At 40.8% G+C, this 26,502-nt stretch overlaps 2 protein-coding genes and 1 non-coding gene across 3 annotated transcripts; all 3 read right to left on the reverse strand.

The window, feature by feature from the left end:
- Positions 1-1,595: 1,595 nt before the first annotated feature.
- On the reverse strand, positions 1,596-7,658 carry b3gat3 (beta-1,3-glucuronyltransferase 3 (glucuronosyltransferase I)). The gene is made up of 8 exons (XM_037684066.1): positions 7,639-7,658; positions 7,207-7,314; positions 6,799-6,979; positions 6,539-6,722; positions 6,308-6,457; positions 6,143-6,229; positions 3,910-4,113; positions 1,596-1,937 (listed from the first exon to the last, which is right to left on the reverse strand). Exons 2-8 carry the CDS (start codon positions 7,298-7,300, stop codon positions 1,839-1,841), a joined length of 999 nt encoding a protein of 332 aa, XP_037539994.1. The 5' UTR covers positions 7,301-7,314; positions 7,639-7,658; the 3' UTR covers positions 1,596-1,838.
- Positions 7,659-10,870: 3,212 nt separating this feature from the next.
- On the reverse strand, positions 10,871-24,847 carry naa40 (N-alpha-acetyltransferase 40, NatD catalytic subunit). Its single transcript, XM_037684078.1, has 8 exons — positions 24,394-24,847; positions 15,994-16,089; positions 13,691-13,743; positions 13,504-13,599; positions 13,251-13,409; positions 13,084-13,167; positions 12,908-12,985; positions 10,871-12,384 (listed from the first exon to the last, which is right to left on the reverse strand). Exons 1-8 carry the CDS (start codon positions 24,397-24,399, stop codon positions 12,237-12,239), a joined length of 720 nt encoding a protein of 239 aa, XP_037540006.1. The 5' UTR covers positions 24,400-24,847; the 3' UTR covers positions 10,871-12,236.
- A 259-nt stretch (positions 24,848-25,106) lies between these two features.
- Positions 25,107-25,188, reverse strand: trnal-aag. The gene has a single exon. It is a non-coding gene; the product is annotated as a tRNA-Leu (tRNA).
- Between the last annotated feature and the right edge of the window lie 1,314 nt (positions 25,189-26,502).

A 26,502-nucleotide genomic window follows, 5' to 3' on the forward strand; every position in this document is an offset into this window, starting at 1 on the left:
TCTTAAAATGTTGAAATTAAGGCATGGATGACTTCAAACTTTTTAAGTTCCAAGAATCAGAAAACTGAAGTCATTGTGTTTAGCCTTAGCTCTACTGCTGTCTCTGTTCCTGTTAACCTTGACTCCCTTGATCCATATCTTAAGCAGTCTGTTACAAATCTCAGGATGGTTTTAGACTCCGACTTTAAGTTTAATAAACAGACAAAAAAAAAACTTCTTTCAGTTAAGGCAGCTAGTTAAGCTTAAGTCTGTGTTGACTAGATCTGACCTTGAAAAAAATAGTCCATGCCTTCGTTACAACCTGGCGGGACTACTATAATGTGCTTTATGTTGGGGTCAGTCAGGTCATCATGTTATTACTCCATCTTTAATTTACTGCCTTGATTTTATTGTTAAGCACTTTGGTAACAGCTGCTGTTTAAAATGTGCTTTATAAATAAATTTGACTCGACTAAAATTGGACATGGTAGTAGCTGAGAGTCGTCCTCGACACATGTTTTGAGTGTGGACAGATTGGACAAAGTCTTAAGTCTCAAATTGTTTCTTGGGTCTGCAGTTCAGACTAGCCATTAGCTCATCAATGACTCAAAATGAAGTTGTTCAGAGCTATCTGCAGCAGGTAAGATAGTAGCTGTTAATCTTTTCACTACATCTTTAAAGGATGAACAGGTGAAGGACAGCAAACCTTTCTTTGTATATTTTCAGTCGTTTTCCCCCTCGTTCTCGGCTGCAGAAGGTTAAAGAAAGAAATCCCACACAGACGAGAGCAGGAGACGATCATCAAGCGCGTCTTACACGATGCAGGTTTATTTTCATCATAATCATCATCATCACACTGCACAAGGTAGAGACCAATAACACAGTAATAAATACACAAACACCAGCAGATAAACCGTCTCACAGGCACTAAATATATGCAGGCACAAGCTGTTTTTACAGAACCAACCCGCAGCAGCTCAGCTGACCCTCCTCAGATCAGGCTGTGAAATACTGAGTCAGTTTCCTGCCCGTTAAGGACTCGATCGAGTGTTTGCTGATCAAATATATTTTATATTCGCCTGCCGGGGTCACACAAGTGTACATGTAACAAGGTCCGTATTTGTTTGTTAGTTTATTGTGGACATAATGTGCATGTTTTGGAGCATTCTTTCCTTATTTCAGACATTTTAATTAATCTGATTGTGATTTTTTTTTTGTGAGTAAGAATTACTCAAACAAAACACGTAATAGGCTGAGCAGATTAATTTCAGAACATTAGAGTGGGCATGAGGCCATAAGGTTTTGTAGTTGCAGCAACATTGTGTATTGGGTTTGCACGCCGTGTTGCAAAATTCCAGACTACTTTACTTTTTATTGCCAAAAATTTACCATTAAGCTCCACTGACTTAAACGGGAAGAAAAATACAAATAAAGCGCTTTAAAAGTGTGATTTACAGACAAGTCATGCAAAACCTAAAGTCATGCATGAATTACGGTGTTTAAATCTTAAAAATCAGACAGGAAAGGAGCACAGTTACATAAATATACACAGAAGGATTTAGTTTTGAGAAAAGTAAAATAAAAAACACTGATTGAAAATGCAAATGTTCTGGTTTTAACAGTGTGCGACTTTAAAAGGTTAGAATCTGGCGCCCCCTGCAGGCAGCTGTTCAAACTGCACGGTTTTCTTTAACTTATTGCAAAAATTACTTTAATTAAAAAAATAAATAAAATAAAAAACATCTACGTTCAACAGTGATGCACAACACAACCCCCCTCTGTATACACTCATTTAAACTCACTGACCTACAATGCAGGAAGATAAAATCAGGTTAATTTAAGTGCCTCTGTCCGTTTGTTCAGACCTGCACAGCCGGGTCAGAGCCCAGTCCCTGCGACTGCATGGCGTCCTCTCGCTTCATCTTCGGCTTCTCCGTCCGGGTGTGCCACACCAGCACCTGCAGACCACAAACATCACAACAGATTGTAAAAATTAAAAAAAAAGCTAAAACTGTACAGAGATCGGTCAAAGTACTGGAGCTGGATTTTAAAATAAGGTCTGAAGAATTCAGTAAAATCTTCTTTAGATCAGTTTTTATAAGAAATACAAGTTTTAGTTCGAGGCTCAGCTGCCGCTGAAGGACGACGGCCTTTTTGATTTAATAGTGTGAATGTTTACGAAGCATTCACACTATTGTGATCCAGTTTTCTTCTGTACATTTTTCTGCATCTTTCTCGTTCCGCAATTTTTGTTCCATTTCAACAATTCATATAAAAACATTCAGCTCGTTCAGGACGATCCTGCTGTGACTTCTGGTTTTGGTGCAACTTTAGCTTTTTGAAATATTTAGTCTTTTTTGCCATTTTTCCCCTCATAAAAATGAACTGAGCTCATTTTACATCCTTCAACTCTTTAGATGTGTTTACAACCTTTTACTGCTCCTTTCATGTTCTTTCAGCTTCCTTGTGCAAATCTGAACTTTTTTCCAGCTACTTTCAGCTAATTTCAGCTGTTTTGTGCTCCTTTCAGGATCTTTCTGCTAGCCACAACATCTTTGTGCTTATTCTAACTTATTTCTGTTAATTTCAGCTTATTTATGCAAGTTTCAGCTTTATATGCTATTTCAGCTACTATTTAGCCTTTTTTCCCTAAAGTTTAGCTTTTACAGCTAATTTAACATTTTTGCACTCATTTCAACTTTTTTCAGCCTAATTGAGCAAAAATGTGCTCTCTCAACTTCCTTCTGGTAATTTAAGCTTCTTTCTGCTTTTTAGCTACCTTTCAGCTGTTTTGTGCTTATTTCAGCTTTTTTTCAGATAATTTCCACTTTTTGTTCTCAGTTTTGCTTCCTTCAGCCTAAATGAACAAACATGTTCTTTTTGCTTTCTTCTGCTAATTTAAGCTCGTTCTAGATTTTCAGATAGTTTTTGCATTTTTAAGCTAATTTTAGCCGTTTTCAGAAAAATTCTAGTTTTTTGCGGTAAGGTTTATTTTCAGCCTAATTAACTTCTTACTGCTATTTTTCAGCTCGTTATGCTCCTTTCAAATTTGTTCTGCTAGTTTCAGCTTTTTCTGCTATTTCAGCTACTATTGTATTTAGCTGTTTTATGCTAATTTCAGCTTTTTCACATAATTTCTACTTCTTTGTGCTCATTTCTGCTTCTTTAAGCCTAACTGGGCAAATTTGTTCTTTCTACTTTCTTCTGCTAATTTAGGTTTGTTCTTCCATTTCAGCTACATTTCAGCATGTTTATTAGCTCATTTCAGCTGTTTTTCATCAAGTTCTTCAGCAATAAGCATTCACTTCAGCTGATTCAGTCGATCAGCTGAGGCGGCCATCTTGAATCGCCCCGACACCAAAAGTCAGCCGGTTTTGGAAGTGAGCAGTGATTCATTTCTGCGAGTTTAATCAAAAGATATTTTGCTAACAGACATAGATCTTACACAACCTATTAGTGTTCAGAGCATGTGTTCCTGATGACTCTCAGCTACTACTGCACAGAATTTTGGGCCATAATTTGCAAAATTGACAGTTATTCTGTGTCGGCCATCTTGATTTGGGCTGACTCCAAAAGTTAATCAGTTTTAGAGGAACGTTAAATCAATACTTCCTGTGAGTTTCATTAAAATCCATCAGGTGGTTCATGAGACATTTTGCTAACAGACAGACAACCTCAGTCCCAATAGTTGAAATTTTAAACAAAGACGCTGCATGATTCGTTAGCGCTCAGAGTCAGTATCAGGGATGACAATCAGCTACTACCACACAGAATTTCGGCTCAACGACTGACTGAGTTCAACCAGTTTTTGTGTTTGCAGTGCTTGATAAGCTGTGGCGGCCATCTTGAATCGGGTTAACTTCAAATAAAAGTTCAAAACAAGAACGCATGGAACGTTTTCCAGGTCGTTTCCCGACTCGAACGTTTTACCTTCGAGCAGTTGTCAGCTTTGGGCTCCAGCTCGTCCAGAGTCACCAGACCCTTCAGGAAGCTGCTCTCCAGGAAGCCCATGGGCGCCTCTCCGTCGAAGCAGGCCTTCGGCTCGGCCAGGACCAGCCTGAGGGACACGGCGAAGCCGGACATGTCCATCGGGAAGGGCCGGTTGGGCCGCCAGCCGGTGTGGAAGCGAACCACCTACAAGGAACGGAAAGTTTAAACACATGGAGGTAAAATATCAAACTTTTGTTGAGTCTGGAGTAACTGAAGCGTTTTAATAAATCATAAAATCTTTGTTTTGATTCTAGAACAACAGTCTGAATGTTTATGAAGCTTTCTCACTGTTGAGATCCATTTTTCCTCCGTACGTTCCTCAGCATCTTTCTGGTTCCATCATTTGTGTGCGTTTTCAACAAATCATAAATCAGAACGTTCAGCTCTTTCAGGAAAATCCTGCTATAACTTTGGGTATTGGTGCAGCTTTAGCTTTTTGAAACATTTAGCCTTTTCTGCCATTTTTTTTTTCCTCATTAGAAATGAATTGAGCTCATTTTACATCCTTCAGATCTGTTTACAACCTTTTACATTTTGTTCTGCTTCAGCTTCTTTGTGCAAATTTAAACTTTTTTCAGCAACTTTGAGCTAATTTCAGCTGTTTTATCAGCTGCTGTGTGTATTTGGTGCCAACTACAATATTTCTGTGCTTCTTCTAACTTTTTTCGACCAATTTCAGCTTGTTATGTTCCTTTAAGCTTATTTCTGCAAGTATCAGCTTTTTCTGCTACATTTCAGCTACTATTTAGTTTTTGTGCAAATTTTAGCCTTTTCAGCTAATTCCACATTTTTTGCACTAATTTCAAATTTTTTCAGCCTAGTTCAGCAAAAATGTGCTCTCTCCACATCCTTCTGGAAATTTTAGCTTCTGCTTTTTTAGCTACTTTTCAGCTGTTTTTTTTGCTCATTTCAGCTTTTATCAGATAATTTCCACTTTTTGTGCTCATTTCAGCTTCTTTCAGCCTAATTAGGCAAACACGTTCTTTTTGCTTTCTTCCAATTTAAACTTGTTCTACCTTTTCAGCTACCTTTTTAGCATTTTTAAGCTAATTTCAGCTGTTTTTAGATAAATTCAAGTATTTCTTAGTAATTTTTACTACTTTCAACCTAATTAACTTCTTTCTGCTAATTTCAACTAGTTATACTCCTTTCAGCTAGTTTCAGCTTTTCTGCTATTTCAGCTGCTATTTAGCCGTTTTGTGCTAAATTTACCTTTTTGCAGCTAATTCCAAGTTTTTAGCTCATTTCAGCTCTTTCTGCTTCATTCTGATAGTTTAAGCTTCTTTCTGCCTTTTCGGTCAATTTTCATCTATTTTCGTGTGCGTGCTAATTTCAGCTTTTTTTAGCTACTTTCCTAAGTTTGTGCTCATTTCTGCTTATTTAAACCTCATTAAGCAATTTGTCTTTTTTTCTGCTTTCTTCGGCTAATTTAGGCTTGTTGTTCCATTTCAGCTACACTTCAGCATGTTTTTAGCTAATTTCAGCAGTTTTTCCATCAAGTTCCTCATCAACAAGCATTCACACTGGATTTTCACAGGAAATGCAATTTCTCTCGTTAGAAATAAATCCCAAATGGTTCTGCTTTGATCAACTCTTGCTCGACTTTTAAGGTGAATTCTTGTGATTTCGCTCGTATTAAGCTGCAGCTGCAGGGCGGGACTGAAAACGCAACATTTCGAAGTCAAAACGTCTGCAGCCTCTGTCCGCCTGCAATGCCCCAAGGAATTATGGGAATATTTCACGTTTACTCGATTTCACAGCTTTTTCACTGAAACGTTACAATAAACAATTTTACTTTTCTTAAGATTAACTGAGAAAAAAAGGAACTGATGCTAACCATTGAACTAGAGGCTAAGTGGGTTAATTAGCCATGAAAGGCAGCCGATCATGTTCGCGTTTGTCTGTCAGCAAAATATCTCATGAGCCACTTGGTGGATTCTAATCTGATTTTCAGAAACTGTTCACTACGTCAAGAACTGTTTACCTTTTGGAGTCAAACTGATTTAAGATGGCCGCCAAAGCTGACTGAACTTGGCACACACATAAATAAACTACAATCGATGCAGTGTTAGACATATGGAGCTAAAATGTGGTGTGGTAGTAGCCGAGAGTCATTCACAGCAAGTCGTCCGAGCGTTCATCGTTTTTGTTTTTCTTTCATGAAGCCACCTACCTTCCCACCTTCCACCACGGGGCTCTCGTACTTCATGCCACCAACGAGCCCCACCGGCCAAACGGACACCCGCTGAGTGTTCCTCATCTGAAACGAGACGAGACATTTTCAGACGTCTGAAACAGGAATCTGTGCCCCCCCCACCCCCCACGGTCCAGGTGTCACCTCCTCGAACAGCTGCAGGCTGTATGTGTTGTCGTCGTCAGCAAAGTAAACCACTCCCTGCTGGTTCTGGTCCCTTCTGTCCTCTCTGAGCCACCGTAGTCCCTCATTTCTCTGCTCGACCCCGCGGGGCTTCAGCCAGCTGGGGTCGCCCTGAGGGGGGGGGATAGCGAGCGGTTTGAATCACAGTTTAAAAACAAGCGCTCCTAATCAGAATAGGACCTGGACCCGGACCTCCTGCAGTTTGCGCTCCTTGGCGGTGGGCACGTAGAGATGCGTGAACGTCACGCCGCTCGTCCTCAGGAGCTCGGCCACGAGAGGCGTCCTGCGCGGAGAGTCCTCCACGACAATCCAGTGGAGCTGAGGGACGTGGAGGAACGTCTGGGACAGGCGGGTCAGCTCCGCCTTCTGAACCAGCCTGCGGAGTGAAAAAAAAAAAGATGGCGATCAAGACGTGCAGCGACGAAGGAGCGCTGAGGGAACAGGAGGACTACCTCGAATATGTTGGGGTGATGACAAAGATGGTGGGCAGGGAGGACTTGGGCGGCTGGTTCTGGGGCTGCTTCGTCGCCTCCAGCTTCCTGATCTGAGCCTGAAGGCGATAGAGCTCGTCACGCAGGCGAGATATGGCTCGATCTTTGGGCAGGTCGTGCTCCGAGCAGTCACAGCGCTGGCCTACGAGGGACAACATGCCACGATGTTTATTTTTATACACACACATCAAAGTGCAGCAGAAAACTCTAAATCTAAGTGACTTTTAACTACTTAAATGCAATTAAGTTTGTCATTTGAAACGCCTATTGGATAAACGATCGCACACACGGTAAATTATGAAAAGCGACGTCTAAAAGTGTCGATGAAAGAAGGAAAATATGCACAACATGCTGCGTGCTTCCACTCACCCAGCTGCATCAGAGCATAGACCAAGCCCATCAGTGACACCATGAAGTAGAGCACAAACACAGTCTTCAGCTTCAGCTTCATCCTGGTTGCCATGGCACCCAGACCAGCTGCTGGGATGGCAACAGGTTTCACAGGAAAAAATAAATGAACAAAGCACTTCTTCACTGTTTTTATTTTTGCTGTTTTTTCACCCTTCACTCAAGGCTGAGGCTCGATTGTAACGGAGCATGCGCAGTCGTGATGCGTTCAAATCCAGTTTGTGAGCTAGCTACGGCTAACAATAAAGCTTTTGTTTCTCAGAGGAAGACGCTGCGAAAGCTAAAGGTTGGAACACCAAGGAGGTCGGAGTTTATAACACAAGCCAGTGACTAAAAACTTAAAATAAAACCGAAAAAAATAGAGCTGGGCTGTGATTTTATTTTTGCTCTTACCATCGGAGGGAAACGGCGGAAGCGACGAGCTCAAAGCTTCATGTCATTTTGAGCAGAAGTGAGAAAAGGCTCCTCTCCGAATCACAGGAACCACTCATTTCACCCAGCTAAGTCATTTCTGCAGCAAAAATACACCAACAACGTCCGGTGCCGGTGCAACGCCTTAATGAGTCCCCCGCAGAAATATTTAAACAGTTCCGGGGGAAACCAAACACAGTACAGTAAAAATAATCTAAATTACATGGTTTTATTGCTGTTTAAGTGAGTATAACACACAATAAAAAAAAACAACAACAATCTGATTTATGTATATTTTAGCATCAACAATACAACTCAAGTTGTGCACTTTTAAAGCCAACAAAGAGCATAAAAAAGAGGGACTTTTTTTAAAAACATATTAAGTTAGAACTGTCCATCCTGATCCAGTTCTCCACACAAAATCAAACACTAATTTAAAAGAATCACCGTTTAGCATATATATATTTTTTTTAATTACTGGAAGTATAGATTTTGTATGCTGTAAGATAAAAGAATGGTGTTTTAATTTATTGAATTTAGTTTATTTTTATATTGTTTTAACTTCCATGGATTTTAGATGGAATGGCAAAATGGTTATGGTCAATATTATAGCATATGTATTACTTTTTTAAAAGTAAAATACTACAGTTTTATGTGAATAAACCAATTTAACTCAAGGTTTCATCACATCTTAAATTAACTTGAAAATGGCTCATTAATTTGACTTTATACAGAATAACAATTGAAAATTAACATATTTTTTTTAACCTAATGAACCTTGTGAAGGAAGTATTTTATGATGTAAAGTTTTTTGCAATTTAATTACAATAAAATTTGGAACAATGAATGAAGTGTTGGAAAAAATAGTTTGCTTCATTAAACGCATTTTACTTTAGAAAATATTTTTAAACATGTTGGAACAGATGTAAGATTCCAAAATCTTCAATTTGATTTGTAGAAAACATTTTGCTCACTTAGTTTTCCAAGTTAAATCTGGACCGGGTGCATTGAACAGTGTATGATTATTGGAGCAGATTTATTTATTTATTTTTAAATGTGGATGCAACAAAGTTGATCAGTGTCATTGGAAAAAAATGTGGAGAAAAGCAGTAAAAAATGTTTTCAAAACAAGTGACCCAAGAACTCATCCCTGAGGAACACCCATGTGAATTTCTCATACCTGACCAATAAACTCAAACATTTACTTCAAATGAAGGACAGAAAAGGCATTCTTGTGAAGTCTGACAACTTTATTTGTAACATACAAATAAAACACTGACATGGCAGAACGACTTTCCCTTTCATCGTCACTTATGGAAAGAACTACTGAACACTCAAACATGGAGCTTTTCTTAATTCAACGTCACGTTTAAAAAAGTGTTTTGCCTGCAAACGGCCGAGAGAGGATGAACCCACAACAGCTTATATATATATATATTTATATTTATATACACAGAAGAAAAAAAGAAAGAAGCTTTTAACATAGAGAGGTTTTATAACCCATTTTGAAAACAAAATTACTCACTGGCCTCAAAATAAACCGCTAAACTGTAAGCACATTTTGTAACGTGTGTGTATATATATATTTTTACAAAATCACCCCATGAGTCAGTGAGCCTTTGTTCTGTCTGGATCGAACCACCGAGCACAGATTTAAAGCCAGATTTGATTCATGCAAAGTCACATTTTAAAGGAAATGTCGGGAACTTAAAACTCAAAACGAGTTATTTACAAGGATTTCAGTGTTTGCACCATCTGGTCGCGTTCACAGATTTTTTTTATTTTTTAATCTTTACAACAGATCAGAGCTGCTCGACGGACCCAACATCAAACTGATGATTGTTTTCAAAAGACCGATGAGGTTTGAAAATGTTTGACCTGAGAGAGGAACGGAGTATTTATTTACCACCACTATGTACAACAGAGTTTTTGAACTGTGACGATACAGAACAAGTTGTAGTACCGTTAGGCAGGTAGTCCAGGCGGTTTTGTTGACCCTGATTGTTGAAAAATGAACATTTCTCCTGAAACAATAAAAAAAACAACCCTTTGATATTAATTATCAATATCCAATTGTTTTCGTGATAAGGGACATGTTTATTCTGTATAATCTTGACGTGTCTGATTATATTTTCTGTAAACAGTTTCACATTAACCGAAGCATTAAACTGTAGAAAATCACTAAAAAGGTACCAACTTAAGATCTTCACGTTCATGCTGCGTAAAAAAAACTATTTCCAACTCGTAACAAATTTTTAATCTGCCTAAAAAAACTAAATATTTTTAAAAAATGGGCATTAAGTCACGAGAAGCATTTCAAACAGCCAGAAGATGCATTTAAGCTTAAAGTGGCAGCTACTCAACCATTTCTCTCCAATCCATCGATACATTTTACTCAGGCTGCCAACGTGCACGTCATGCAACTCAACGTGCAACACATGTCGACATAATTATCCGTTTTGCATGAAATATTTGACCCGTGTTGGCAAAAGGAGTCAGAATGAGCACCGGCTGCAGAAAAAAACTGAAAATATTCCTTGTTGCCGTCATGGAAACAAACATAAAATCCACCAAGATAATAATCCAGCATCTAATCTTCCTAATCCACCTTTAAATGAAAGTTTTCTAACAGGCAAGTCTTCAAAAATCACAATTTATTTTTAAATTGATCTTTTTTTCCTCTGATTGCTTCCATAGTGCCAGGAAATCCCTTCCTATAACGTTTGCCACCACTGCAAAGTCTCATTTTTAAATACACCGCTGGAATTCCCAACGACCTCTCTCCAGACCCCCCCCCAAAAAAAAGCTAAAATAAAATCAAGCTTTCAAACCGGCACTCCGGTAAACAAAACTAGCTCGTTTCCAGGCGATTAATCAAATTTCAACAAACTACGACTCATTTTGAAACTTTTGAGGTGCAGATTTTGAAAACAAGTCCACATTGAAAAGTTGGAACCACTTTACAATAAGGCTCCCCTTATAGATGGCTAATAAATAGTTTATAGATGTGTTATTACATTCACTTTATACATCATTAACTGCTTATTATGTAAAAACTGACCAGTTTCTTGCCAAATCTGTTCATCTATACATTTCATCTAGTTATTTTAAACATTTCAGACCAAGTTATTACCTTGTAAGCACAATAAGCATTTGTAAACCCATTTCTTAGCATATATTGTACTTTATCACTGCATTATAAGTATCTACAACTTACATCCTAAAATTAGGTTTACAAATGCTTATTGTGCTTACAAGGTAGTAGCTTAATCTGAAATGATTAATAGAACGACTCTAGATGAAATATATAGATGAACAGATTTGGCAAGAAACTGGTCAGTTGTCCGTCACCCTTAATTAATGCATAATAAGCAGTTAATGATTTATAAAGCGGATCTAATAACGCATCTATAAACTGTTTATTAGCCATCTATAAGGGGAGCCTTACTGTAAAGCGGTACTGAAAAGTTCGACTCACTCTGCCAGCACAGCTCACATTTCACTCGTTAAGTCGGAAATAATTATTTGCACAGCTGAAATTGAAAAAAGCACCAACTGTGAATGGTTTTAATAAAAATAATCACTTTATCGTGCGAGTCAAGAAAGCAACGTAAAAGGAATGTAAAAAAAAATAAATTCACATCCTACTGCTAATCCTTAATTTTGGTTAAACCTAAATATTAAACGGGTTTGTTTAGCAGGATTAAGATAAGTGCTGTTGAAGGAAAACAAAAAAACGAGGCGAGTGCGACCGACGGCTCAGGAAAGTGAGTAAAAATGCAAACAGCTCTGATCATCAAACAGTTTGAGGCAGAGAAACGTGACAAAGAAGCCGAGTTGATGCAGGTGGTGTGTGGGAAATGTGATGTTTGATTCTGATCTTAAAGCATCAACACACACAAAAAAAAGACCGTTAGACGAAAGAAGCTAAAAATTATTAATAAACGTACTTTCACAAACTAAACATGGGAGAAAAAAAGATTTCATTTGAACCTCTGATCAACTCATTAATGAGATTATTTTTCACATCAGTATGAGAAATATCAAGACTTGCAAAGCAAACGGCGTCAATAAAGACGCCTAAAAAGAAATGCAAAGATATTCAGGCGTTTCACGAGCAGAGAGCCGTCGCAGTGTTCGTGTTCTCGTGAATAAAACTTCATCCGTGACCGATCTGTTGCGGCGCTGCAGGGTTTCAGGACTCGTCTAAATCTGGGATGGTTCCCTGGAAATGCTCGCGTGGTTTCAGCAACAAGGTCCTCGGGAAAATCCAGCTGGTTCAACACAAACGGATCAACTCTAAATCGTGTTCTCCGGTTGTTATCGTGACATAAACATTCACCAAAGCAAAAATAAAACTTTTTGTTTTTCTTTCCGGTTGTTAGAACGGTCAGGTCTGAGTGAAAGCAGAGGGGAACAAGTCGGAGAAAGAGAAAAGAAGAAGACGTGAAGGTTTGAGCTGCGTGCTGCCTCTGCAGCAGGAACAAACACACGAAACTACACGGGTTCAACACACGCAGGCGTTCCACCGGCGGAGGTCGACCGGACGCAGCCGCGTGGAGCAGAGCGACGGCGGTTGATCAGTGGCAGCAGCCGCCGCAGTGCCCGCCGCCGTGAGTGTGCCCCGCCGAGGCCTCGCCGTGTTTGGTCCGCCTGCTCAGGATCTCGTAGGAGCAGTCGTCGCCACAGCAACCGGACATGCTCGGAGAGGTGTCGTCGATCTCAAACCTAGAAGAGAAATTAAAAATAAAATTTTAAAAAAGGAGCGTCAACAAACTGTTCTGATCGAAAAGCTTGAAGTTTGTAGTTGTGGAGAAAAACAATCCCACAATCTGAAGAGGTCGGGATTATTTACAGTTTCTATTTTATGGTTTTTACACACGATCAGACGTGTGCCACATGAGGTGGGACGACGATAAAGAAACTCCGACTCTGGGTTTGCGAGTTGGACCTCGGCCAGAAGTTAATGCTGTTTGAGGGGGGGGGGGATGGCACGGAAAGGTTTAGAACATTGCAAGAGTGTGGGATGGGTTTATAAAGCCTTCAACTACATATAAATACTAAAATAAATACAACGTCGCTACTTCGCGATATTCACTTATTTGGGGGGCGGTTGTTCTGGAACGTAAGCCCCGCAATTAACGAGGGATTACCGTTCACCCATTTCTTTCATTCCCTCTCGTGTTCCCTCTCCGAGTTAAGCGTTTCAAATCATCATTTTTATAAACCGTGCGTCTTGAACGGCACTCACTGTAAAGCTTCTCTGAAGAACTGGTACGCCCCGTGGTTGTGCTTGAAGACCGTCAGCATCACTTTCTTCATCTGCGTACTGAACACGAGCACAGAGACTTCCTGTCACGCGTTTACATTTAAAAACAACAACAAGGTGCACGAGTGTGCAGCGGGGAGCAAATCTGCAGTTTTTACTTGTTAGCCATGAGCTGCAGGATCTGGATGAGGAACTTGCCGAGCCCTTTCCGTCGCACTCTGCTCTCCAACTGCACCTCGTAGCTGCGGAGTCGAGAAAACGGCGTCAAACAGAAAACAAACCGCGGGAACTCTGATCGAAACGAGCACGCCGAAGAGCGCCGTACCAGTACAGGACCTCCTCGCCGCACTCCACGTCGAACCTGAAGTGAGAGAAGGCCACCGGGGTGGAGTCGGCGTCTCGGGCCAGCAGGTACCACGCCCTCTCGTCGTTCATCTCCTCCCTCTTTTCCCTCTCCTTCCACCCCCACTCGCTCTGCTCGTACCTGCAGCGACAGCGGAAGGAAACGGCTCCGGTGACGTTTTAGCCACAGGACTCGGCACAAAACGGCGAAGGCAGAAAAGGAGCTGGCTTCTTACAGCGCCTGCATGTTGGCTCTGGTGAGCTCGAAGGCCCACTCCACAGCCAGCGGGTTCAGGGTGGTCACTCTCTTGCACTCTATCTGCAGGTTCAGCCTGAGCGACACAAGTTAACCGCGTGAGCGTTTGACTTTAGAAGCATCGAAAGTGGAAACAAACAAAGACTACAGAATAAAACTCTTCGTACCCGTTTCTGTCGTACTTTTTGAAGGCTGGAAACGCAGCCAGAGGGTCTTCAAGCTGCAAGAAAAAAAAAATAAAAATAAAAATGTTACCCACCAGGCTTCTACTTATTTTTTTTTTTTTTTATTGCTAGCCATGCCTCAGGTTGCATCAGAACTGCTACAGCTAGCTGCTGCTGCTAAACAGTTTTAAGTACCGTAATTGCCGGTGTACAAGTCGCTACCTTTTTATTTCCCCTCACACACTTTGGACACCGAGGCTTATACTATGCTGCGGATGACGATGGATTTTAAGATGTCCTGCCGAATCTTGAACAACAAGAGCTGCACATTTTACCAGGAGCTTTGTATCGTTCTGGATACAGTAGTCCCTCGCTACTTTGTAGTTTGACTTTCGTGGACTCGCTCTTTTTCAAAGTAAGAGTGGACATGACACACAAGTGGCTGATTGATGGATTATCCATGGATTGTTTATTTAAAATAATTCATTTTAAATGAGTTAACACCTGCTACATCATTAGGTGCAGGGAGAAGATCCCTCCTGCAGCCTGTCATGATCTCCACTCTCTGCCACGCCCACATTTCTCCTCCTTCGTGAAGGGTTAACCCTTTGCTGTCCAGCTGCACCGATCGACTTTTGTCTTCCAACTTAAAATTAAAAGTACATCACATCGTAAAATCGTCATAATCACAAAATATAAAAGTTTACAGTTATTTTAGAACTATGTTCAGTTGTTACAATGTAATTGATCAAGAAGTACATTTCTGCTCCGTGCTGCTGTTGCGTGAAGGGTTAACCCTTTGCTGTCCTGCTGCGCTTCTCTTCTCTACAATTTAAATACTGTAACATTTTAAATAAACAAGTCAAGCTGCATGGATTGTTTATTTAAAATGTTAACGTATTTAAAATTAAAATTGTTTATTTACACAGAAGGAGGGAGATTGGAAGTAACAGGTGATAAGTGTGATTGCAGCGTGGCAGAGAGCGGAGTTCATGTTAAATGTTTAGAAACATTGTTTAAAATTTTGAAAGAGTGTGGGAAGGGTTTAAAACGCCTTATTATATATATATATATATATATAATATATATATATATAATATATAATATATATATAATAAAAATAAACTACTACTTTTCCTACTTCGTAGTTTTTCACTTATCGCAGGTCTTCAGGGTACGGATCCAGCGTAATAAACGAGGAACTACTGTATTTCGTCATTTTGTAATGCTTGTAAAATGTTATTGAGATGGTTGATTATAGTTTAATTTTGTTTTTATCTTAGCTATTTCATTAAGTCTTTTTGTATGTTTGTAAAAGCAAGATTTAATTGCAATGTTTGTGGTGTGGACCCCAGAAAGAAAAGTCTCTACTACGGTAGAAACTAATGGGGATCCTTAAATAAACAAATAAACGAGGGACCACTGCATTACGATGTGGACACCCGCGGCTTATACACCAGCGCGGTTCATTTATGTACAAAAATCACATTTTATTTTAAAACTAGCATGCGCAGCTTAAAGTCAGGTGCGTTCTATAGGCCGGCCATTACGGTAAATATCCATGTAACGTGAAACTGGTGGTGAGCTGGAGACGGGCAGGGAGTTTTGAGTTGCAGCAACTTTTGGCAACAGTTGCGTCAAACAATCGATGAGCAAAGTCAACTACTGAGACAGGATGAGACAAAAAGCAGAAACTCCTGCTGAAGGAAAATTCAAACGCGGTTTTGTGTTCGTCTGCTTCAGAGGCTGCGAGAACTTGAAGCTGCAGCTAATTATCACAGGAAGGAATCCGGACAGCTCCGCTAATTATTTATTTAACTCCGCCATCTGTCAGATCGCTACAAAGACACTCCGATACGACACCGAGACGGTCGCTTTGCTTAATGGAAATCGCTGCGTGCCTGGAAGTGGCGTAACCAAAACGAAGCAAAGCCTGCTGAGGAAGCGGCTGCAGCTCACCGAGGCGGGTGTCCGAGCTTTGCTCTCCTCCAGACTTCGGCGCAGTTCGCTCAGACATCTGAGCTGTGGAAGCTCGACACGCAACTAGACGGGTGGCAATTAAAAACGCCAATTAATTATGCATAACGAGGCGAATGGTGCTGTATTTAGCTTCTGCTGTCGTGCGAATATCAATTATAGAGCGAGGAGGGGGGTACCCTTTGGCTTGTTATCATCTAGGATGGTGAAATTTACTGTAACTTGGAAAACCGCTGAGTGTCAGAACTCTACAATCTGGTCATTTCGTTTTTATTTCTTCCAGTCAACAAGCAGCGGAGACTGGGCAGGTTTATCTGCCAGCTGATCACCTTATTGGCTGCGTCCACCTTGGCACACACGGCGTCCATGGCTGCCCTCTCCTCCAGACGCCGCGCTTTCTTCTCCTTCGCTCTGCTGGACTTCCTCTGAGCACAGGAAACGAGGAGGAAATGAGTAAAAACGAATTGGAATGAAAGAGGAGAGCAGAGTAAAAGGAGGAAACGTGAAGATAAAGATGATCCAGGGAGGCGCTTCAAAAATAAGAATATCAGCTAAAAAAGGTTCTTATTCACCAGTTTATTACAAGTTGATTTTTCCCGTTTCATAAAGAGACGTTTGTTTAAAATGGCCACGCTAATTCATTTCATAACTTTTCCCACATTTGCTGCGGCAAAATTCTGTGGAATTAATTTGTGAAAAACAATTTGTTGAAAGAAAGAAAATAAAACATGCAAGAAGCTGGCAGCTTAAGTGTTAAATAACTTAACAGAAGCACCTTCCGATTCGATTACAGATACTTAAGGAACGGGTCTTTCTCCAGAATTTATCCCAAAACGTTCATTTTCGTCTGATAAATGGAACGGTTTGTTGACGCAGACGTTTTGAAAAATGAAATCCTCTTCATCTTCAGCCGTCTCGCAGACGTTCACAGGAACTTGAAAGGGCACAAGTCTACACGCCTCGACTGAAAGCCAAGTTCCTGCTGAAGTAACAACCACACACAGCATGATGCCGCCACCACCATGTCCCACTGTTCTTTTGCTCATATTGATGCCTTCAGGACGACCGCGCAGGAAGAGAACGACCAACTCTTCTCCTTCTGCCTTCATGCTGAACCTTGAAAGCCAAGAGATGATCCTGCAGCTTCACCACAAAGCGCTTTACTCTGTCGGTTAATTGTTGTGCATATTTATTCTTTTTACTGTTTGTTGGTACATAAGCAGGCATTTGCCAAACTTAACAGCCTTTTAGGAATAAATAAATAGTCATAAATCGAACCCAGAGAATTTTTGTAACCGTCTCCCAACGGTTTCTTTTCAACAACGAGATGTTTTCCGTGCACTTTGCTGTATGCACACGGTCGCTTTGTTGCTTGTGGATTTTGACACAGGACGTGGTGAAGATTAGATACAGTGAGGAGCCACAACGTCTCCTCCTCCACCATAACCCACAGCACTGGCTCCCCTCAGGGCTGTGTGTTGAGCCCCCTCCTGTTCACTCTGCTCACATATGACTGCGCACCTACCCATCCAGGCTGCCGTATTGAAAAGTTTGCAGATGACATAGTGGTTGGATGCATCAAACAATGATGAGTCCAGCTACAGGCAGGAGGTGGAACACCTGGAGAGCTGGTGCAGGAAGAACAACGTCCACATCAATGTGAAGAAGACGAAGGAGATGGTTGTGGATTTCAGAAGGAGCAAACACACCACCACCCCCTGAACATAAGAGGATCTGCGGTGGAAGTGGTCTCCATCTACAAGTACTTGGGTGTACACCTGAACGACAACCTCAGCTGGAGCAACAACACCACCAGCCTGATCAATAAAGCTCATCAGAGACTCTACTTCCTCAGGCGGCTGAGACGAGCTGGACTGGGAAGCTCAGTCCTCACCTCCTTCTACAGGTGTGCAGTGGAGAGCATCCTGTGCTCCAGCATCAACGTGTGGCATGGAGGCTGCACAGCTGCAGAAAGAAAAGCTCTGCAGAGAGTGGTGAAGGCTGCACAGAAGATGTTGGAGTCAGTCTCCCCACCATCACAGACATCCACACCTCTAGATGCAGGAAGAGGGCCACCTGCATCATGAAAGACCCCACTCACCCAGCACACACTTTTTGCCCCGCTCCCCTCAGGCAGGAGGTTAAGGAGCATTAAGTGTAGAACCACTAGACTGAGGAACAGCTTCTACCCTGTGCCTGTTAAGACTCATGAATCTCTAACCAGGACAATCACTGTGATGACACTAGTTGGTGATATGTCACTGTATCTGTGCTGCTGATTATCCATGCTGCTGATCTCTTACCTTTAAGCTGTTGCATTCATACCCATCTGCTCACAATAGACTCATACTCAGGCTGTTGTTTAATACAGCATATTATACTTGGGGAGTGGTGGCGCAGAGGTCAGAGAAGATGGGCCTGTGATCGGAAAGTCGCAGGTTCAACTCCCAGTACCGTCAACATCAAAACGTGGGTGGAAAAGGTGAAACACCCACACCTGCCTTCACCCTCATTCGCCTCACTCTGGGCCCCTGAGCAAGGCCCCCAATCCCCACCATCCGCTCCCTAAACAGGTCTCTCTTGAAAAGGAGTTCTCGTGACTCAGTGAGACTACCTGGATAAATAAAGAATAAATGAAAAAAAAAAAAAAACATTATTATTGTTTAGCATATATCTTAGAACCTTATTACTGTTTCTTTTTTATATTTTATATCTTTGCTATTTTGGGGAGTAACGGGGACCGAGTATACAATTTTGTTTCACTTCATGTACAGTGCCTTGCGAAAGTATTCGGCCCCTTGAACTTTTCAACCTTTTGCTACATTTCAGGCTTCAAACATAAAGATATAAAGTTTTAATTTTTTGTGAAGAATCAACAACAAGTGGGACACAATCGTGAAGTGGAATGAAATTTATTGGATGTGTCAAACTTTTTTTAACAAATAAAAAACTGAAAAGTGGGCGTGCAATATTATTCGGCCCCCTTGCGTTAATACTTTGTAGCGCCGCCTTTAGCTGCAGTTCCAGCTGCAGTTCCAGCTGCAGTTCCAGCTGCAGTTCCAGCTGCAGTTCCAGCTGCAAGTCTCTTGGGGTTTGTCTCTATCAGTTTTGCACATGGAGACACTGAAGTTCTGCCCATTCTTCCTGCAAAACAGCTGGAGCTCAGTGACGTTGGATGGAGCGCGTTTGTGATCAGCAGTCTTCAGCTCTTTCCACAGATTCTCGATTGGATTCAGGTCTGGACTTTGACTTGGCCATTCCAACTCCTGGATACGTTTATTTGTGAACCATTCCATTGTAGATTTGTCTTTATGTTTTGGATCATTGTCTTGTTGGAAGATAAATCTCCGTCCCAGTCTCAGGTCTCTTGCAGACTCAAACAGGTTTTCTTCCAGAATGGTCCTGTATTTGGCCCCATCCATTCTGACCATCTTCCCTGTCCTGAACCTGCCTGGTGTGTCCCTTGGTCTTCATGATGCTCTCTGCGCTTTGAACAGAACCCTGACACTATCACAGAGCAGGTGCATTTATACTAGGGCTGCAACAACGAATCGATAAAAATCGATGATTAAAAGCGTTGGCAACGAATTTCGTTATCGATTCGTTGTGTCGCGCGATTATGCGTCTTTCACGGCGCTGCGGAGCCGTTTCGTTCACCTGCAGTTCATTGTCAACGCTGACTGACTGAATAAAGTTTGAAGAAAAAAAAATAAACTGCAGCGCGAGTTGAACAGAGCGTGGGGGGAGGAGGAAGCAGAGCAGAGTGTTTTCAAAGGAAATTAAGTAAATTTTACAAATGACCGACGCAGCGAAAACTGTTTGACCCAAGTCCTCCAAAGTGTGGGAGAACTTCACAAAGATAAAAACTGAGAAACATGCAGCTTTGAAAATCGCCGACACGACACGAGAGAACCACGGAGATGAAACGTAAACATGTCGGAGTCACGAGGAGGAGGAAGGAGCTGCAGCTGATACAACTCGTCATGTGTTGCAGGTGAGTCTCTACAATTTAACACTTTGTTCTGTTTCCAAGAGAGAAAACGTAACGTCAGTCTCTCTGGTAGCTGAAGCTGCTGTTTGTTTGTTTATCTGTTTAATGACGGTGATAGAGAACGTGTGTTACTTTTTATTTAATTTAATTGGAACAAGCGGTGTTTAAATGTGATTTATAAATAAATCTAACACAAAGATAATAATTTAATGATTAAGCTTCAACTTTTAATTTGCTGGCAAAGTCTGAAGACACTGCAGGTATGGCAGGATGAGTTGCATTTAAACAGGAATTAAAGTAATTTATTACATCTACTCAAATGTGTGTAATTAAGTATTTTATATATGTGTCTGTGTGTGTAATTGCTCTTTTAGCTACATTTGCCTGAACCTAACGCTGTAAGTGAAACAAGGCATTTCTTGAGTTGCTGTAATAATTATGCTATAATACATATTTACTGTCTCATTCCAGAAAACAACAACAAACAACAACAAAAGCCTTCATGATGGACAGACATCATGCACACCACAGCAGCAGCTGTCTTCACTGAAACATCCTTAAATGATCGTCACTGACATGAGGCCTCTGTCGATGGTTGAAGACGAAGGCTTCACTACAATAATCCACACTTTTAATCCAGGTTACAATAATCCACACTTTTAATCCAGGTTACAATAATTCACACTTTTAATCCAGGTTACAATAATCCACACTTTTAATCCAGGTTACACTCTTCCCTCAAGGACACATTTTACAAAGTAGCTACATATTGTGCAGGTATAAAGATACATTTGTATATATTTTTGTGTACATTTATTTTTTTAATCTATTTGACTAATTTTTATTTTTTTAATTATTCAATATTTTACTAACAATAGTCAAATAGCAACCCGTTTTTAGTGTGAATTGCTATGTCAGTCAAATGTTCAATTTTGGAATAAAGGGGTGGAAATTAAAACGTTGTTGTTGTTTTTTTGACGATTCATCGATTAATCGAAAAAATAATCGTCCGATGAATCGATTATTGAAATAATCGTTAGTTGCAGCCCTAATTTATACGGAGACTTGATCACACACAGGTGGATTCTGTTTATCATCATCAGTCATTTGGGACAACATTGGATCATTCATAGATCCTCACTGAACTTCTGGAGTGAGTTTGCTGCACTGAAAGTAAAGGGGCCCAATAATATTGCACGCCCCACTTTTCAGTTTTTTATTTGTTAAAAAAGTTTGACACAGCCAATAAATTTCATTCCACTTCACGATTGTGTCCCACTTGTTGTTGATTCTTCACAAAAAATTTAAATTTTATATCTTTAAGTTTGAAGCCTGAAATGTGGCAAAAGGTTGAAAAGTTCAAGGGGGGCCGAATACTTTCTCAAGGCACTGTGCTACATGAGGTGCGAATGACAATAAGAACCTTGAATACAGACCATGTGGATTTTCCCGTTAGTTTGTAACTAAGTTTTATTAAACCCCTAACCATAAATACAGTTAACATTTTGTCTGATTTACTGCAGATCTCACTGAGCTCAGCATTTTAAAAACACAAACACACTGAAATTCCATTACAAGCAATATCCACGAGAGCCTAATGGGACGACTGGATAAATAATTTGACTCTTCTAAACTACAATGTTGCAGCCATGATTCACACAAGTCCTCCATTGTGCCATGCACAATCATCAAACATCCATTCAGTCATCTGTCCAAGTAGCATCCACGTCCGGCTTGCTCATTGTTCTTGGGAGCATCAAAAAGTACCAACTCTTAATCCAGCGATCATCAAAAGGCGACCCGCGGGCCATGGAAATGGGGGTTGGGAGGTGTAGTGCGAGGCGGATGCACCATTTCACAACTTACTGAAGGATGGAAAAAAAATGTGAGAAAGAAAAACAAAAGTACTATAATATTTAAAATATTTGCATGTATTGTGTTTTTATTCTTAAACGACCTCAGTATATATAATAAACAGACTAGTACACAGTAATCAGTTAGGTAATGTTTTAAATTAACTGACTTATATAAAGATTAAACTTGAGTTTTTCTTGTGGTTTAGTTTATAACAAACAGCAATCTGACGCAGAATCTCGACAGTCCTCACTTTTATCGCTGTTTATGTCCCACAGACTCTTCTCCGAATGGTAATACAGTTAAGATGATAAAAAACTTTATTGTCATTGATCAGTGAAAATCACAACCACAACCTTTATTTAAGATGGGAAAAAAAAAAAAAGTAGGAAGTATTTGTACTTGAAGGTGCAAGACTTAAGTACCGTATTTTCCGCCGTACACGTTGCTCTGCCCGCTAAGTCACATCAGTTCAAATATGTCTGAAAAAAGTGGAAAAAATCCATAAATATGTCGCTTCGCCGTATACGTCACATCTATTACGCATCGCCGCTGACAACATGGAAATGTGGGCCGAACCCGGAAATGTGGGCCGGTGTTGTGCCAAAAATGATGTTCTGCCAAATGGCGACCGCGGGAGCGTGCACAGGAAGACTTAAACAAGATTAACACTTAAAAACAATTATTTGTTTGCTTGAAATTATAGTAAAGGTGTGTCTCAGTCCAACGTTTGCTTAACAAAAGACTAACAGTCAAATCAGCTCCATTTCAAACGTATTTGTTGCCTCGGTGCTCCGGGAGCGCGCAGAGGGAGGAAAAAAATAAGGAGGAACGCTGCTCGTTTCTTCAAAAATTTAACAAGAAAAGCATCCAAAACAATTATTTACTTGCTTGAAATTATAGCAAAGGTGTGTCTCAGTTGAACTTTTACTTAATAAATGCACTTTAATAGTCAAATTAGCTGCATTTCAGGTGGTGCAGCTGGTTTGACGGTTCCAAGCAGCGAGCAGAACGAAGGTGGGGGGGTACTGAGGGAAGCCGATTGTGTCATTAACATCTGGTGAAGATTCTCAGTCATCCAAGACACGGTAAATTCAAAAAAAGTTCAAGAAAAAAAAAAACAAAGTATAAAGTAAAGTATAATAAAGTCCAGTTGTTTCTGAATTGAACTTTTTTGAATTTGTCATTATAATCACGTTTACCTATTACACGATACAACAGCATGCCATACAGCTACTAATGCTCTGCTTCCATCAAGTGGCTAAAAGTGGTACTGCATAATTTATTTTTTTCAGTCAGAATGAATGAAAACGGTCATATTTCAGCCAAAAATTAGTTTACAAATATGGGGGGGGAAATCTATAAATATTTTGCTTCCATTTAAAAGTCGCAGGGCATGTAAATTATGCAAAAAAAACTGCGACTTATAGGGCGAAAAATACGGTACTTAGGGTTGACCACCTGTGAAAACGGGGAGGTGAAGAAGAGAGACTGGGCAGGATGGAGAGAAGCTTCAGGAGTGATTTGTGACAAAAGAGCGTCAGCAAAGGTCAAAGGAAAAGTTTACAAGACAGTGGTGAGACCAGCTATGCTGTATGGTCTGGAGACAGAGACATGGACAAAAAGACGGGAGACAGAACAGGAAGTGGCAGAAATGAAGATGGTGAGGTTCTCCTTAGAAGTGACAAGGATGGATAAGATTAGGAACGAGATCATCAGAGGTACAGCACACACTGAACAACTGGGAGATAAAAGTTAGAGAGACCAGACTGAGATGGTTTGGACATGTCCATAGGAGGGACAGTGGGTATACTGGTAGATGGATGTTAGAAATAAAGAAAAAGGAGATAAATGGAAACTCATAGAGAAGACATGGTGGTGGTTGGAGTGAGGACAGAGCATGCAGAGTGAGATGGAGGCAGAAGGAGGAAGTACTGTTTCATAATAGTATCTAAAAATAGTTTAAATAACCTATGATCAAAAGTACAAGCAGCATAGCATCTCCAATAAAATACCCCACATGTACTAAATAACTGCTGCAGATGTTTTCATTTCCAGTACCACGCGGCTGGTTTTGCATGCATCATATCATTATTGATACTTTATGTTTAACGTTTCAGCAAGAAAACAAACTGTCCAGATGACCTGACTGGAAACTGTTGGATACTCTATGTAGTTTTTGCATTGAACACCAGTAGACTGCTCCACCAAACCAGCAGGTTTTACTGGTGACCCCCCTGCCCTCAGCTGCTCACACAATAAATAAGTCCGCATCAGTGTGGGAACTCTGCAACTTAATGATCAAACAATTAACACAAAACTCCCTCATCCCAGTCCTGAACAAACATGGAGGCAACAATGGCAAAGAGGAACGCAGTGGGGTCGACCAACTTTTGGGCTCGGACCAGAACTCGGTACCACCAGGCACAGAAAAGGCGGAGAAAACACGTGGATCGTGGGTTTAAGCACAAATGCAGTGAAAGTGGAGGGCTAACTTTAGGTTTTTACTCGGCTGTAAAGCGACATTGTCTGCCTGGATGTGTGCAAAAAACAAAAAAAAGGTAAATAACTTCCAGCTAGCTTGGATTGTTTTCAGCAGCAGGTGAAGAAAAGGCTCCACATTCGGGCCTGCTGGGCAAAGATGTGCACACAAATAATAATTAGCAGCAACGCTAGCAAAGCACTCCGCATTTACCAAAACGGAATTAGCTAACCTTGCTAGCACACACCCGGGGATATCAGTCGACACAAGGAGTGATCGTGGAGGAGAAAGCTAACACATGCTAACAGCAATGCTAACTGGATGCGGCCAGCTCTTCCCTCATCCTTTCCCTTTCTTTCCCATTATCACCCGGCAGCGAAACCTTAAACAAAAACAACTCACCCCCATTTTCGTAGCTCTGTCTTCTCGGTCGAGCCCCGGAGAGAAAAAGCGCCTCTGTTGTCTCGGAGGAAAACGGGGTTAGACGTGACAGTGATAGATCGTGAGCTATGTGAAGCTAACTGGTTGTAGCATCAACCGGTGGACGTGAAAGCAACAAAGCCTGGTCGGAGGTTGATTCAAATGTTTATAAAATCCTATTTCTTTGTAGATCGGATTGGCGCCAAGACTGCGAGGCTGAATTCATTAGGGTTCCGTCCTTCCTCCTTTCCTCGCCTCCTTTTCTTTCTTTCTTTCCTCCTCCTCGTCTCTCCGCCTCGTCCACTGTGCTGCCTTCACGTGATCCTGCTCAGCTCGGATTTTTCCCACCCACCTTTTAACGTACAAACCCCAGGGTAAGTTTTTTTTTTTTTTTTTAACCCCAGGGTAAGTGAACCGCGCGCAAACTGTTCGTACCATCTTTGTATACATTTACACTTTTTGTATTACTTTTTTTTTACGTCTTCAGTTATTACTCTTTTAGAATGAACTTTTTTTTTTTTAGCTTTTTTTTCCCCCCAAGCTGAGCAGACGGTCCCTTTAAGTGATTTATCCTTTGAAAATATGAAACAAGTACTAAAAATCAAATCCTACATTAACAAAAAATAAATAAACCGTTGAATAGGAACTTTTTGTATAATAAAAAATTGTCTTTGAATTAAAAAAATATATATATGTGGCAGCGGTGGGATTCGAACCCACGCCCCCGAAGAGACTGGAGCCTTAATCCAGCGCCTTAGACCGCTCGGCCACGCTACCTTGTGACGACATGCTCGGAAACTTTTTATTATAGAATTTAACCATATCAACCAGTTACTGTTTTTTTCATAGTTTTTATTATATTATTATAATTTGAAATTTGGACGGAGGATCTTGTTAATTAATAACTTCGTCGACACTAAATTAAATAGACTATTCTGTTTTTGTCTCAGTCTCAGTGGTTTGTGAAACTCCATCAGCTGAAAATGATTTTGAGTCAACATTTGCATATTTTTGTCCTTTTTTATTTAAAAAAAAAATTAAAAAAAATTGCATATTAGATCAAATGAGCCCACAAAAAATGTAAGTGAGGAACAAATATTTATTTGATCTTTGTACTGTTTTAAAAAAAAGCAACCAAAACTAACACTATTAAAACTGATATTTTTCAGACTTCTCACTATAATAATACATTTCTTAAATTAAAAATTAAGTCTATCTTAATTATTCAAAGTTACAAAGAAGTCCACCAAGAAACCATTATCCGTTGATTAAATATTGACAAACAAACAAACAAAAAACATAAATGTAGTTCTTGCATTGGCGGAACCAGGGGGTGGCCAATGGTGGATTTCAGAAGGGACAAGGATCCTCTTCATCCCCTACACATCAGAGGAGCAGCTGTGGAGGTGGTCTCCTGCTACAGCTACCTGGGGGTGCATAATCCAGTGACCTCACCTGGAGAGCCAATACTTCCTCTCTGAAGAAGGCCTGTCACAAATCAGCTTACAGGATATTTCCAGTACATTTTCCTTAATCTTGCATATTCAACAGTGACCCGAAAGTATTGCTTTTAGCGCATGTGCAAATGAGCTGACACTACGGTTCGGCTTCTGTAACAGATCGGGGAATGACAAGGCCCATCAGCGTCTCTACTTCCTCAGGAAGCTGCGGAGAGCTGGACTTGGGAGCTCTGCCCTGAGGAGCTCCTATCACTGTGTGGTGGAGAGCGTTCTCTGCACCTGCATCACCGTGTGGCACAGCAGCTGCACTGCTAATGAGAGGATGGCTCTGCAGAGGGTGGTTAAGGCTGCACAGGAAACTGTGGGGAGCAGCCTTCCCGCCACCTCGGACCTCTACACTTCATGATGCAGGGGGAGGGTGCTCCGCATCATGAAGGACTCCACTCATCCTGCACAGTCTGTTCCAGCCCCTCCCCTCAAGCAGGCAGCTGAGGAGCATTCAGGGAAAGACCACCAGGCTCAGAAACAGTTTCTTCCCTGCAGCTGTCAGACTGTTGAACTCCAGCTGCACTTAATTCAGCTTCATCTTACTTTTTTATATATATATATACACACACACACACACACACAT

This window comes from Nematolebias whitei, chromosome 1 (assembly GCF_014905685.2).
Source record: "Nematolebias whitei isolate Nwh7 chromosome 1, NemWhi1, whole genome shotgun sequence".
NCBI lineage: Eukaryota > Metazoa > Chordata > Actinopteri > Cyprinodontiformes > Rivulidae > Nematolebias > Nematolebias whitei.